This window comes from Hemitrygon akajei, chromosome 12 (genome assembly GCF_048418815.1).
Source record: "Hemitrygon akajei chromosome 12, sHemAka1.3, whole genome shotgun sequence".
Classification (NCBI taxonomy): Eukaryota; Metazoa; Chordata; class Chondrichthyes; order Myliobatiformes; family Dasyatidae; genus Hemitrygon; species Hemitrygon akajei.
Window position 1 is genome coordinate 69,614,964 of NC_133135.1, and position 13,958 is coordinate 69,628,921.

Consider the following 13,958-nt stretch of genomic DNA (forward strand, 5'->3'; position numbering starts at 1 on the left):
CTGCCAGTTGGTTGGCACAAGTTTTCAGAGCCTTACCAGGTATTCCCATCAGGGCCTGCCACCTTACGAGAGTTTACCCTCCTTAAAGACAGCCTGACACTGGCCTCCGAGACAGAGATCACAGGGTGCAGCAGGGATGTTAACAGCTGTAGTTATATGGTCCCTTTCAAAGCAGGCACAGAAGGAGTTGAGCTCATCTGGTAGTGAAGCACCACTGCCAATTATACTGTTGGGTTTCGCTTTGCAGGGAGTTTTGTCGACAGAGTACACAGATAGGTATTTGAAGGTGACTGACAAAGGAACACCAGAAGAAGTATGATAAAACTGAAGAGATAGGAGGAAGAGAAAGAGAATTAGAGAGAACCATGGAGTGGAGGAAGAAAGAAAGAAAGCTTGGGATTTGGGGGAGAGTGAGAGGGTCGTGTGGGAGAGGAGTGAAGGAGGACAAGGACTGGGACTGTGGCGGAAATGAGATAGTGATGGGTGTGTAAGAGAGAGGGCTTGGATGGAGAGAAAGAGGGCCGGGGGTATGGGGCAAGAAAGAAAGAGCTGGCTGGTGTGGGGGTGAATGAGAGGGCAGCGAGGGCGAGTGATGCAGAGAGTGCGGAGGGTGTGTGAGAGCAGCGGGAGGAAGAGAGGGGCAAGGGAAGTACTCCTGTCTTGCACTGTTTCATTCTGCCCTCCATCAATGCTGTATCCCAACTTACTACTAGACCAATTACATGCCCCCACTCTATAACCTTAATTGAACCCTCCAACCCAAGCACACACATTTTACTCTGCTCACTCACTCTCTTTCCCACCCTACCCCTCCCTCTCAAAGACAATACAATATTCAAAAATATTGGAACTCTATTCTTTTACAACGCCACTATTAATGCACAGTTACTGGTTTTATTTTGATGCATAAATAATTGTAATTCATCACAAGAAATTGTTGTTACCAAATGATTTAATATAACATTATTAAGACTGAAAAGATTTAAATTTTGCTGCAATGTTATGACATTAATAATGAATACAACAATGGACAGAAATGATTTATTACTGGAACCAGTTAATAAACTGGTCAGAATCCTATAATTTATTTTATCTTGTTTTAATACTATGATTTTGTACAACTGTGTATTTCAATATTTACTTTTTGAGCCATAGTCGTTTTATCCTAAAAGGACTGGAAATAATCCTTTCTGGTTTAAAAGGTTTTGTATACATAGTTGGTTCAAAAAAGATTTGTATACATTTTGGGTTTAAAAAAAAGGACTGGTGGGGGGTATGAGGAAGTTGAGTAAAGCTGACCGTACATTTTTAAAATAGCTTAATGGGCATACTTCACCTCATTTTCACTATATAACATAACTCAAGATCAAATATGGGGCAATTTCCTTCTGGGCATGTATAATTAGTACGCCACATTGTGCCCTGTAAAACATTCATTCAGTCTTATATTTGTGGTAGTTCTGAAATATCCGTAACAAATGCCTTTTAAGCTATATTGCAGTTACTCAAAATGCACAAAATTTCAACATGATTTTACCAAATGATGTTTTGTTCATAATACATCATTTGCATCATCTGGCTTAATGAAACATTTATGGAAGTCTGTTTTACTGTAGCAGATCTGAAATTCTTGTCATAATTTTACTGCCCTTCCAATTCTGTGCCTTTAAGATTTTCAAGATTCATCTGACCTGCAATCTGTTCAGCAGCAGATGGGAGGTACAAGGTTTCAGCATGTCACCTCATCTGCTCTCAGAAACAGAGCTTTGTCAACAACAACTATAAATAAGGTTAGCTCATTGCACGACCAACAAAGCAAGAACCAATAAGACAGAATAGGTAAGATTTCCTGTGCAAAGTCAATTCCTTAAGATTTACTGACAAGATTGTTCCTATGGCTCCTTATCCTTCAATGTACAATGCAGAAATTCAATTAATATACATAATTAAAATGGGAGGGGAATAGGAAACAAAAAAAGCATGAGGCAAACAACTCAGGATTAGATAGAAAGCTGGGCTTATGAGGTGGTAACAAAACCAATGAAGACATCAGCCTTTGTTCCAATTACTGCATTTGCAGTGAAGTTCGGCAGGGGAATGCAGTTTCTCCTTAATTTCTGTCTGCAGTCATTAATTAAATCTACTGATTCCAGCTCACACTCACTTTCAAATCATTTTCAAGCATAACTTGAACAAAACATTAAAACAGGAGAACCGTAATTTTGTTTTAAATTAAATGCAGAATTAGAAAGCAAAGCTCAGAAAGAAATGGTCTCTACTCAATTTCACACTCTTTGGAAAATCTCATCTAACAAACATGGGGCATGCAGGAAAAGTATTAAAAGGTTCCATCTGGTGCTGTCAGCTGTGAATGAATAGCACTCTGCAGTTACCAGGATAAACTGTCCATGGACTTCTAACATTCATTTGGGAAAAACTTTTAAAAAGATGAGCTGAGCTACAGATTACATGTAAATATAATTATGTGGTGTGCCTAAAACAAGACATATCTCAAATTCAGTCAGGACAGACAATTTTTAAAAGTCCCCTTGGTTTATCTGCAGATAAACCTCTTTTGTAAAGGAAGGGCAAAATGGAGATTGTGAAAAATGTAATACAGTAACTTTACAAAAGGCATGCCAAGTAACCATGGAGATTGTGAAAAATGTACTATAATAAAGTAAAATTGATACTTTACAAAAAGCATGCCAAGTAATCATATTTTTCCCAAAGCTATGCACGCAAAATGTCTCACTTTGATATTCTGTCCACAGTCTTCATCAAGGAGGAAACATAGCATCCGGGGCTTCTGAAGAACAGGAACTGTAGAGCTCAACAGAAATCGTGTCAAAAGTAATGGAAAGGCTCCGTATGATAAGTGTACCATTTCAGGTAGTGTAGAACAATGTCATGAAATGCTGAACAATTCAATGACATCAGGGGTTTCAGAAACAGGAAATTTTCTTATGTGCTATTGACAACATGAATAGTGAAGTGTGATCCACAGGGTTCAAACTAGGGCCAACTAATTGGAAAATTTATTTCCATTGAAATTGAACACCTTTTATTTGAACTCCGTGGAATTAAAGGTTCAAACTGTAGCAAGAAGATAAACCATCTTCAACTCTCTCCCACATTCAAGCATGACTGGGCAAAATGCCCATGAGAGGTCATTGATACAATCAGTTAGACAGGCATTTAAATAAGCATGGCCAAGAAGGAAACAGCCTTAATGAGGGCAATTGGGAATAGTATAGATGGGCAAAAGGTTGTCATAGACATAGTGGGCAAGAGATCATTTCTGTGTTATGTGAATATGCCTGGTGTTGTTGCATTTCTAAGAGTTGAGTGAGCAGAAATAAAGGAGAATCAGGAAGCTTCTATATCAGTTTAGTCCCAGCTCATACACAGACAAATAAGCGTGCAGAAGTCAATGTAGTATTCTATCTTTGATTATTTCCATGTGTAAAATGTATCAACTGCAATGCATAGAAAGGAAATAAAATTATGAACAGCCAGCCAAATAAGCTTTTTAATGCTGCGTTTGACTGCACAAGCAAATGATGGCAAAGGTTTAGGCAGATGACGTGGAGATGGGATGGGTGGGAAGCATAGCAAGCAGGAGCAGGAATAGACCATTCAGTGGTACGTGACAACTCTGCCACTCAATACCATCACGGTATGCCTGCTCTCACAATATGCCCTTTGATGCGTCTAAATGTCTATCAATCTGCTTTTAAATATAATCAGCATAATGACCTCCGTTGCCTTTTATGGTAAAGTCACCACCCTCTGAGTGAAGTAATTTTACCTCATTTCAGTTCCCAATGTCTCACCTCAAACCCTGTGAACTTAACCCCTCATTCCAAATCACTCAGGGAAGGAAATCATCCAGTGTTTCTAGCCCTGTAAATATTAGAGTAAATTTCAATTGGATTCTGCCTCATTCTTCTAAACTCTCATGAATACAAGTATGGTCAACCTAATCTCTCTTCAAACAACAGTCCTGCCTTTCTGAGATACTTATTAGAACATCTGTTGTGGATTGTCTTACATTGTGTAAACTGCTCATCCTTGACTATCTGTCATGTTCTTTGAAAATTATGATTGGAATCACCTTCCACCAGCACTTCAGGCAAAAACACATTCCTTAGTATATAATTTGTTTAGTGATGTTGGAGCAGCCTAAAAGGGCTCGAATCACTTTATCTGGATTGTTTATTAACCAGTACAATTTTCTATGTGGTGGTGTGCTGGGGCAAAGGCATCAACGGATGTTGCCAACAGGCTCAATAAACTGATTAAAAAGGCTGGCTCTGTTATAGGAGTCAAACTGGACACACTGGAGGTTGTGGTAGAACAAAGGACCCTACAGAAAATCCTGAGCATTCTGGACAATGTTTCCCATGTCACCTTGGCTGAACAGAGTAATAGACTATTACTTCTATTAGTCTTTTAGTAATAGACTAAGACAACTGTGCTGCTCCAAAGAGCGCTATACAGTACGAGGTCATTCTTACCCTCGGCCATTAAGCTCTTTCATGAGTCAACCTAAAGCTGAGGAACTGATGACCCCCTCTTTTTATATTTGAAAAAAAAATGCAAAAACCACCATAACCTGAAGCAAATAATAAAATATTATTTTGCAGGATAAAGTTGCCTTGTCAAATACATTACCAGGAATAGGGTCACCAGCTTCCTGTGGATAGCAATCACTTAAGTGCCCGATATAAATATAACTTCACCAATAAATAAGCATACTTTTCATGTTCTAAAATAATTAACACACATCAATATGCTTTAATAAATATGTTAAAACATTTAAATGTAATGGAAGAAACGGTATTAGTTAACAGCCAACATCCACTGAATCCAATGAACCAGCGAAATATGTTAAATCGCTTTCAAAAGACATGTAAGACTGCTCTCTATTAGAGCAGTGCACAGCAGGGAACTACATGACACAAGTGGACTGGAAATTGGTCACCTTATTTATCCAGTGATTAGTCCCTCAATGTGTGTGTGTACATTGGATGAATGAATGGATGCATTCATTCATAACATTTGAGATGGGCTCCAAAGCTGAATTCACCAGTGCAAGGACCCATGGACAGCAAGTCAGTAGATAACGAGGAGCAACACACACAAAATGCTGGTGGAACACAGCAGGCCAGGCAGCATCTATAGGGAGAGGTGCTGTCGACGTTTCGGGCTGAGACCCTTCGTCAGGACTAACTGAAAGGAAAGATACTAAGAGATTTGAAAGTAAGAGGGGGAGGGGGAAATGCGAAATGACAGGAGAAGACCGGAAGGGGTGGGATGAAGCTAAGAGCTGGAAAGGTGATTGACAAAAGTGATACAGAGCTGGAGAAGGGAAAGGATCATGGGACAGGAGGCCTAGGGAGAAAGAAAGGGGGAGGGGAGCATCAGAGGGAGATGGAGAACAGGTAGAGTGATGGGCAGAGAGAGAGAAAAAAACAAACAATTAAATATGTCAGGGATGGGGTAAGAAGGGGAGGAGGGGCATTAACGGAAATTAGAGAAGTCAATGTTCATGCCATCAGGTTGGAGGCTACCCAGCCGGTATATAAGCTGTTGTTCCTCCAACCTGAGTGTGGCTTCATCTTGACCTGCTGTGTTCCACCAGCATTTTGTGTGTGTTGTTCGAATTTCCAGCATCTGCAGACTTCCTCGTGTTTGAAAGATAACTAGGAATCCATGTACTCTCCCCAAATTGATGGGGGCCATTTATGATATTCTAAAGGCAGACTTCATGCGGTGAGCAGGCATGGACAAGTTGCTAAAAGTGTCCTTATAGTATCATGTGCGTTTCTGCATGATGTTTATCTCCAATAATATCTATCACTTGCATTTAGGTTAATATTGAATAACAATAAGAGTTAGATATCCATACTGGCCTGAGGGATCGGGAACTTGCTTTGCATTGTAAATTTAAATTACTTGGGAGAAGAAAAGAGGGCAAGATGCAAGTTGTGCTGATAACTCCAAGGTAGATGGCCTATGTACTTGGAGTTTGCAAAGCAGCTCTGATAAAGTAATGAGCAGATAAAATTGAGGCTGATACCATTGATATTTGATATTAAGAAAGATGAAAATACCATAAAATCTGAAGATAACTGTGAATCATCAGTGCAAAAACTATAGCAAAAATTTCAAAAGCAAAATTGTGACACAGATGCAACCAAGCATGAAGGCATTTAGATAGAATCGTGGAGTAATGTGTACTGGAACTAATTCAGAAAGCTGAGCCTATTTATTGAATACAGCTGGAAAAAACATTGTTCAATCACTGTAGCATATCTGAACTGTAAAAATAGTGGAGTCAAAATTTCTCTCACTATAATTCAGTGGCTAGGATTTTAAGATCACATTGTTTGAAATAACATGCACTGCCTCCTGTGACAAATAACAAATGCTATGGAACAGCAGTGATACGACAATAGCAGAGACCTGTTGGCTGTTTATCCAGCAGCCAAACTGCAGATTAGTACCCTACAAAAAGCTGTTTCAACATCACCAAACAAATACCACAGCACGACGCATGCCTTTGATAATGAAATGTAGAGAGGATACTGACATCAGGATTGCTGTTGGAGATTGGTATGGAATAGAGTGGAAATGGCTGCAGAGGTGGGGCAAACAGCTCAGCAGGACTGCCTCCAGAAGCTCTGAGGCAGAATGGCAAGAGAACTACAGGATGCTACCCGATTCTGAACAGGCTCGATACGAACAGGAATAATTTTCTTGACAAGACTTCTTGGTCAATCAACTCTGCTTCTTCACTTTCTACCTTTAGCCTCCATGCACAAGATGGCCACACTAAATAATTAAGTATCAGCACTGCTTCATCACACTGCCCAGAGTCAAAACAAAACATTCACCGGGGGACTCTGGAGAAACCTGGACTACTTCCCATACCTTGGGAGCCCAGGATTATAATCATAACGTTCTTCACCACCACTTTTTCTCAAATGACCAGCAAACCTTTGATCACTTGAGGAAAAGATCTCAAACTAGGCACAAACTGATGATCTGCTATGCAGAATACCCTGCTCACCTTTGTGATGCTGAGAATCAGACCACAGATGAGGAAAGAAGCATCCAAAAATAAAATTCTGTTAATTTTACTGTAGTAACTTCTTAATGAAAACTTCAATTTTCCTGCTTCCTCTTTAAGTACTGGCACCTGTCTAAGGTGCAATCTTACAGACGTAAAGACAGAATTATACAGTAGATTCCAGTTAATTGTGACACATTGGGACCAGTAAAACTTTGCCTAATTAAGTACCTGCACCAATTAACAAAAGTTTCATGGAAATGGTTAAAAAGGTATAAAAAAATCAAACAAGAGTAACAAATTAGGTATTTCAAATGAATTACAGAACAAATTAGAATACTGCTAATAGTACATTACTATAAAATGAATGAATGAATGAATTGACTTTATTTCTTAGATCCTTCACATACAGGAGGAGTAAAAATCTTTATGTTACGTCTCCATCTAAATATGCAATGTGCAATCATAGTAATTTATAATAAATAGAACAGTCAATGTAACATAGAATGCACTCAAATCAGCGTGAGTTAATCAGTCTGATGGCCTGGTGGAAGAAGCTGTCCTAGAGCTCGTTGGTCCTGGCTTTTATGCTGCAGTACCGTTTCCCAGATGGTAGCAGCTGGAGTAGATTGTGGTTGGGGTGACTTGGGTCCCCAATGATCCCAAGGGCCCTTTTTATACACCTGTCCTTGTCAATGTCCTGAATCATGGTAAAGTCACAACTACAGATGTGCTGGGCTATCCGCACCACTCTCTGCAGAGTCCTGCAATTAAGTTCCCATACCAGGCAGTATTGCAGCCAGTCAGGATGCTCTCAATTGTGCCCCTGTAGAAAGTTCTTAGGATTTGGGGGTCCATACCAAACTTCCTCAACCACACAGCTGGTGTGTACAGACCACATGAGGACCTCGGTGATCTGGATGCCAAGGAACATAAAGCTGCTTACCCTCTCAACCCCAGATCCACTGATGTCAATAGGGGTTAGCCCGTCTCCATTCCTCCTGTAGTCCACAACCAGCTCCTTTGTTTTTGCGACATTGAGGGAGAGGTTGTTTTCTTGACACCACTGTGTCAGAGAGCTGACTTCTTCCCTGTAGGCCACCTCATTATTGTTTGAGATTAGGCCAAATCAACGTAGTGTTGTCAGCAAGTTTAATTAGCAGATTAAGAGCTGTGGGTGGCGACACAGTCATGGGTATACAGGGAGTAAAGGAGGGGACTTAGTACACATCCCTGAGGAGCTTCTGTATTGAGAGTCGGGGGGTGGAGGTGAGGGAGCCCACTCTTACAACCTGCTGGCGATCTGACAGGGAGTCCAGGATCCAGCTGCACAAAGGAGGGTCAAGGCCGAGGTCTCTGAGCTTCTTGTCAAGCCTGGATGGAACTATGGTGCTGAATGCTGAACCGTAGTCCAAGAACAGCATTCTCACATAAGCATCCTTCTCCAGATGTGTAAGGACAGTGTGTAGAGCAGTGGTTATTGCGTCGTCTGTTGATTGGCCGTGTTGATGGGCGAATTGTAGGGGGTCCAGTGCGGGTGGTGGCAAGCTGCAGATGTAGTCCTTGACCAGCCTCTCAAAGTATTTGCTTATTATTGAGGTGAGTGTGACAGGACGCCAAATGTTCAGGCATGTTACCTTGGTCTTTTTTGGTACAGGGACAATGGTGGATAATGGGAAGCAGAAGGGCACTCTCCACTGGGAGAGGAGGAGATTAAAACTGTCAGTAAACACACCTGCCAGTGGTGCTGTGCACATCCTGAGTACTCGTCCTGGGGTGCTATCTGGTCTCACAGCCTTGTGACTGTCCACTCATTGGAAACATCTGCGTACTGCAGCCTCAGAGATGACCAGGTTGCAGGTTGTAGCGGCGGCTTTCCTCGGAGGCTCAGAGTTAGCGACATTGAACTGAGCTTAAAAGCGATTGATCTCATCTGGGAGAGAGGCTGCAATGTTGGTGGCACCACAATGTTTGGCTTTGATGTCTGCAATGGTATGCAGCCCCTGCCACGCATGCTATTCGTTGTGAATCTTGACTCAATCTTGTCCCTGTATTTTTGATTCACAGCCTTGTCAGCTTTGCACAGTTCAAAGCTGCTTTTCTTGAGCTCTAGCTGATTGCCAGCAGCCTAAGCTGTATGTCACATGGTAAGTGTGACATACAGTTTAAAAACTATGTATTAGTTCTTAATAGTTTTATCTTAAGAGGAATTCATCCAGCGTACACGATGAACAAAATCAGCACAGACACCAAGTGCAGATAATGGACTACCTTCATACAATACTTTTGGCGATTTCATTCTCCAAATCTTCACTTTCATTATAACATTCAAGTTGATTGTTGAGACCTTCAAATTCTTCATAGTTCTTAACTTGTTGAAGTAGTGAAATCATTTCATTTTCACTCCCGGCTGTTTCTGGCCTGAATGCTTAAAACTGCAGTGAGCAAAACAGTTCTGAGTAGTCTTACTGTTTATCTCTCACCAACTATAGAGACAAAAATCATAGCTTTTTGAACAAAAACACATGCAACTGATGCTATTTAAAAACTGTTTGTTTTAAGCATGGTGCAGTGTCTGATGGCCACACAACTGTGCGCAACTTACGCTGATCAGAACCTGTTTAGCAACACTCTCCTGTCCCAATTAAGTGGCATAGTGTCCCAAATAAATGAAAGGAATCCCAGCTATTCTCTCCATTAGTTTTTGTTCCTTAAGAATTTACCCAAATAAGTGATTAACCAATGGTCATTTAACCAGAACCCACTGTATTACAAAAAAATCAGAATTATATCCATGTTCCTTGGAATAATTGAATAATCTAACCCCATTCTACCTGAAGACCAGACTTGGGATCAATCTCTTGGCTGCAGTGCCACAGGATATTATTTATTATTCATTATATAATGCTGATTACCTAAAAAGTGTTCATTTTCCTATAGATATTTTATAATCTTATTCTATTTAAATATTAATTTTCTTTTAAATTCTTTCAAAATAATTATCACTTTTTATTACGGTACAACAATGTACCGTACATTGTTGCCACCTTCATGCTCAGTTTCCTATCTACAACCTCTGCAAGCTCTTGCACCTTCCTCACAAATAACTAGCCACTTATCTTAGTACCATTAGCAAGTTTGCTGGCAATATACACAGACCTCATCCAAGTTATTATTATGTGTTATAAATAATTGAAGCCCCAGCAATGATCCTGTGGTAGCCCCCGATTAAACTAAAAATTACACTTTTATCCTGACTCTAATTTCTGTTAGTTAGCCATTCTCTTATCCATGACAATATGTATCCCCAACACCTGTACACTCTTATCCGGTGCATTAGCTGGTAAGGAATCAGACACATTGCATATAAAATAATGCAACCCATATACGATGCATCTGTTTCAGGTAGCATTGCTAATTTTTCAGGTTTTCCATTACATCTATAGATTTTACTGAGTTAGATATGACCAATTGTATTAAATCAAAATGGCTCCCATTTTACAGCCTTACCTATCAGCGCGAATGCCAACTGGATTTCCTTGACCTAAACCAGCCATCTGTCTTGTTACACTGATTTTCTGTGGTTCTAACAACTGCAGAGTTCAAATGTGAAGGAAATCAGCATGCGATGTCGGTTTTACCTTGATTGATGAAGATGCATAGAGCATGTCCTCGAGTAGAAAGTGGCAGCACTGGTTCAGATAACCTTCACAAAATTCCTGAATCAATTGCAGATTATACAAGCCATCAGCCAATGACATGGTCTCCTTCAAGCATATATCTGGGACAAGAAAATTACACACTAAATTAATTAAGTATCACTGATTCTTTCTACCAGTTTTGGCAAGAACCTCTTCAGGAACAAACTGAAGAGTGATCCTTAACACACTGTCTATGATTTTGTGCAACATCTAGACTGGACTGAAGCACAAAATACCCCACCAGCTGCCAGGTTCATTCAAATTTTCCAAGCTACTCCTGGTGTTTTTAAAACAAAATTGGGTTGTACATTGAGAAGTTTTGAAGTGAAATCTGAAAGCCAACCTTTTATAAGGTTTGTTTGTTTTTTACTTACTTTGTTGGCAAATAGATAACTGAAGTGGAAGCAATGTCCTGGCAGGGAGATTTGCGACTGGAGAACTTAAAATGGTTTGGCGGGGGATGGACCCAAGTTAGTAGTACAGCAGATGAAAATGTTGAGACAGATACAGAAATTAAAGCAACTTCATTTGGCAGATTAGGCAGGAGCAGGGGAGGGAGGGAGAATTGTCCGAGAGGTTAGGCTGTGCTTATTTTAATACAAGAAACCTCACAGAATACGCAGATTAAGCCCACAGGATTGTGATATTATAACTGTTACAGAAACGAAGAGAGCTCGGACAAATGTGGAATGCTTTCCCTGGAGTATCAGAGGCTGAGAAATGACCTGATAGAAGTATATAAAATTACGAGAGGCATAACAGTCGTTTTACCAGTGTAAAAATTTAAAATATCAGAGGGCATAGTTTTAAGGTGAGAAGGGTGAAAGTTTAAAGGAGATCTGGGGCAAGATTTTATACAAAGTGGTAGGAGCCCTGGAATGTGCTGTGAGGGGAAGGGGTGGAAGAGATACAACAATAACCTTTTAAAAGTATTTAAGCAGCACATAAACAAGAAGGAAATGGAGTGATGTAGACCATAAGCAGACAGATAGGATTAATTTGGAGTGGCATCATGGGTGACATTGACATTGTAAGCCTGTTCCTGTACAGTACTGTTCAGTGTTCGATGATTCAGGGATGGGCAAGACCGGCTGTTCAACGTTCTGGGCTACAGAAGCTGGATAGTCATGGAGGCAAGAGAAGAGAGGGAGTTGGGCTTTTTTAAATTAGGGAGGACATCACGACAGTACTTAAGAGGGAATATTCCTTGGGAATGTCCAGTGAAACTACATGAACAGAGCATAGAAATAAGAAGGGAGTCATCACTTTGATAGGATTGTATGAAAGGCCCCAATATCAATGGGAATTAGAGAAGTTAACATATGTAGATAACTGTAGTACTAACGGGATTGTAATGGTAGTGATTCTAAGTTCACTAATATTTACAGGGACAGACAGCATTACAGGCTTAGACAAGGCAGAATTTTTTTAATGATGGGGCAGGTTTCCTAATATTGTTAAGTTAAGCACTTTAGGACTAGTAACCATAATTCTATTAGTTTTAAAATAGTAGTGGGGAAAAAAAGTAATACTGGTCCACAAGTTAAATCCTAAAATGGTGCAAGGCTAATTTAGATAGCATTAGACAGGAATTCATAAATGTTCCGTGGAAGAGGCTGTTTGCAGGTAAGGGGCTGTCTGGCAAGTGGGCAGCTTTTAACATTGAGAGTTGAAGAGTTCAGGGCAAGGCTGGCAGGATTAGGACACTCTAGCTGAAGAGGAATATCAAGACTCTGGTCAGGAAAATTGAGGCATTATCGGGAATAGGCAATTGGGATCAAGCAAATCCCTTGAGGGCTACAAGGGATCTAGGAGTACAGTTACGAAATCAGGGACAGAAGATACCTTTGCCAGATAAGGTAAAGAAAAATCCAACAAGATTCTATAAACAATTAAAAACAAAGGCGTAATCAGGCAGAGAACAGACCCTCTTAAGGATCAGTGTGGTTGTTTATGTGTAGAACCAAAAGGGGTGGGTGAAATCTTAAAAGAATTCTTCTTATCTATACCTTCTGTGGAATAGGTTATGAAAGGAGGGAAGTGATATCCTAAACATATTGGTATTATTAAAGAGGAGGTGTTGGTGACCTGAGGAGCAAAGAGGATAAATCCTGGGGCCTGGCCATGTGAATCCTAGGACTTTGTGGGAAATAGGGAAGAAACAATTAGGGTCCTGTGGAAAGTTTTGTATCTTCTTCCACTGTGGGTGAGGTAAATGAAATCTGGAAGGTAGCTAATGTTGTATTTTCATTTAAGAAGGGCTGCAAGGAGAAGCCAGGGTACTGCAGGCCAGTGAGCTCAACATCAGGAGTAGAAAAGTTATTGGAGGGGATTCTAAGATAGGACCCCATGTGCATTTAGAAAAACAAGGATTAGGGATAGTCAGCATGATTTCGTGTGTGTGTGAAATAGTGTCTCACAAATTAATATGAGTTTTTTCAAAAGGTGATCAAGAGGATTGATGAGGATAGGACAGGTAGGTCTTGGCTCCATGAATATTAGCAAAGCCATTGACAAAGTCTCGCATGATAGGCTTGTTCTAATGATGTAATCACATAGGATCCAGGTGAGTTAGCAACTTGGATAATAAATGAAACGCACAAGAAACCACAGATACTGGAATTCGGAGTAAAACCCAGTCTGCTGGAGGAACTCAGTGGGTGGAACTGCAGCTGTGAAGGAAAAGGAATTGATGATGTTTTGGGTTGAAACCCTGTATCAAAGGTGATGAAACAATAAAATGTGCTTAAAATATTCACAAGCTGTTGCCAGGCCTGGAGGGCTTGAGTTAAAAGGAGAGTCTGGATAGGCTGGGGCTTACAGTAAAGTAGGTTGAGGAATTGTGGAATTGATAAATGTTGATTGCTCGGTGTAATGGACATTATAAAGCCATGAGGAAAACCGGCAGGGTGAATGGTCACAGTCTTTTACCCAGGGTCAGGGAATCTAGGACCAAAGGACATATGTTTAAGGTGAGAGGGGAAAGATTGAAAGACGCGATGAAGGGGAGGTCTTGCTACACAGAGAGGAGTGAGCAACAAGAGGAAGTAGCTGAGGTGAATATAATTACGTTGCCTAGAAGATGTTTGGACAGGTTCATGGAGCGAAAAGGTTTGAAGGGATGTGGGCCCAATGCACGAAGATGGGATTAGCTCAGCAAGGCAACTTGTTAGCAAGTA

The 13,958-nt window shown here is 40.5% G+C and overlaps 1 protein-coding gene and 1 long non-coding RNA gene across 5 annotated transcripts in view; one reads left to right on the forward strand and one right to left on the reverse strand.

The window, feature by feature from the left end:
* The window catches only part of LOC140737189 (uncharacterized), a 44,417-nt gene extending 40,682 nt beyond the window's left edge, over window positions 1-3,735 (forward strand). For both annotated transcript variants that reach the window (XR_012101072.1, XR_012101073.1), the window contains exons 2-3: window positions 1,672-1,839; window positions 2,775-3,735. This is a non-coding gene — a long non-coding RNA (uncharacterized lncRNA). The remainder of the gene's footprint in view (window positions 1-1,671; window positions 1,840-2,774) is intronic.
* LOC140737186 (calmodulin-regulated spectrin-associated protein 2-like) overlaps window positions 1-13,958 on the reverse strand; it is a 165,407-nt gene that overhangs the window by 36,959 nt on the left and 114,490 nt on the right. For all 3 annotated transcript variants that reach the window (XM_073063429.1, XM_073063428.1, XM_073063427.1), the window contains one exon: window positions 10,720-10,859. In XM_073063429.1, the coding sequence (XP_072919530.1) occupies window positions 10,720-10,859 (140 nt within the window). The remainder of the gene's footprint in view (window positions 1-10,719; window positions 10,860-13,958) is intronic.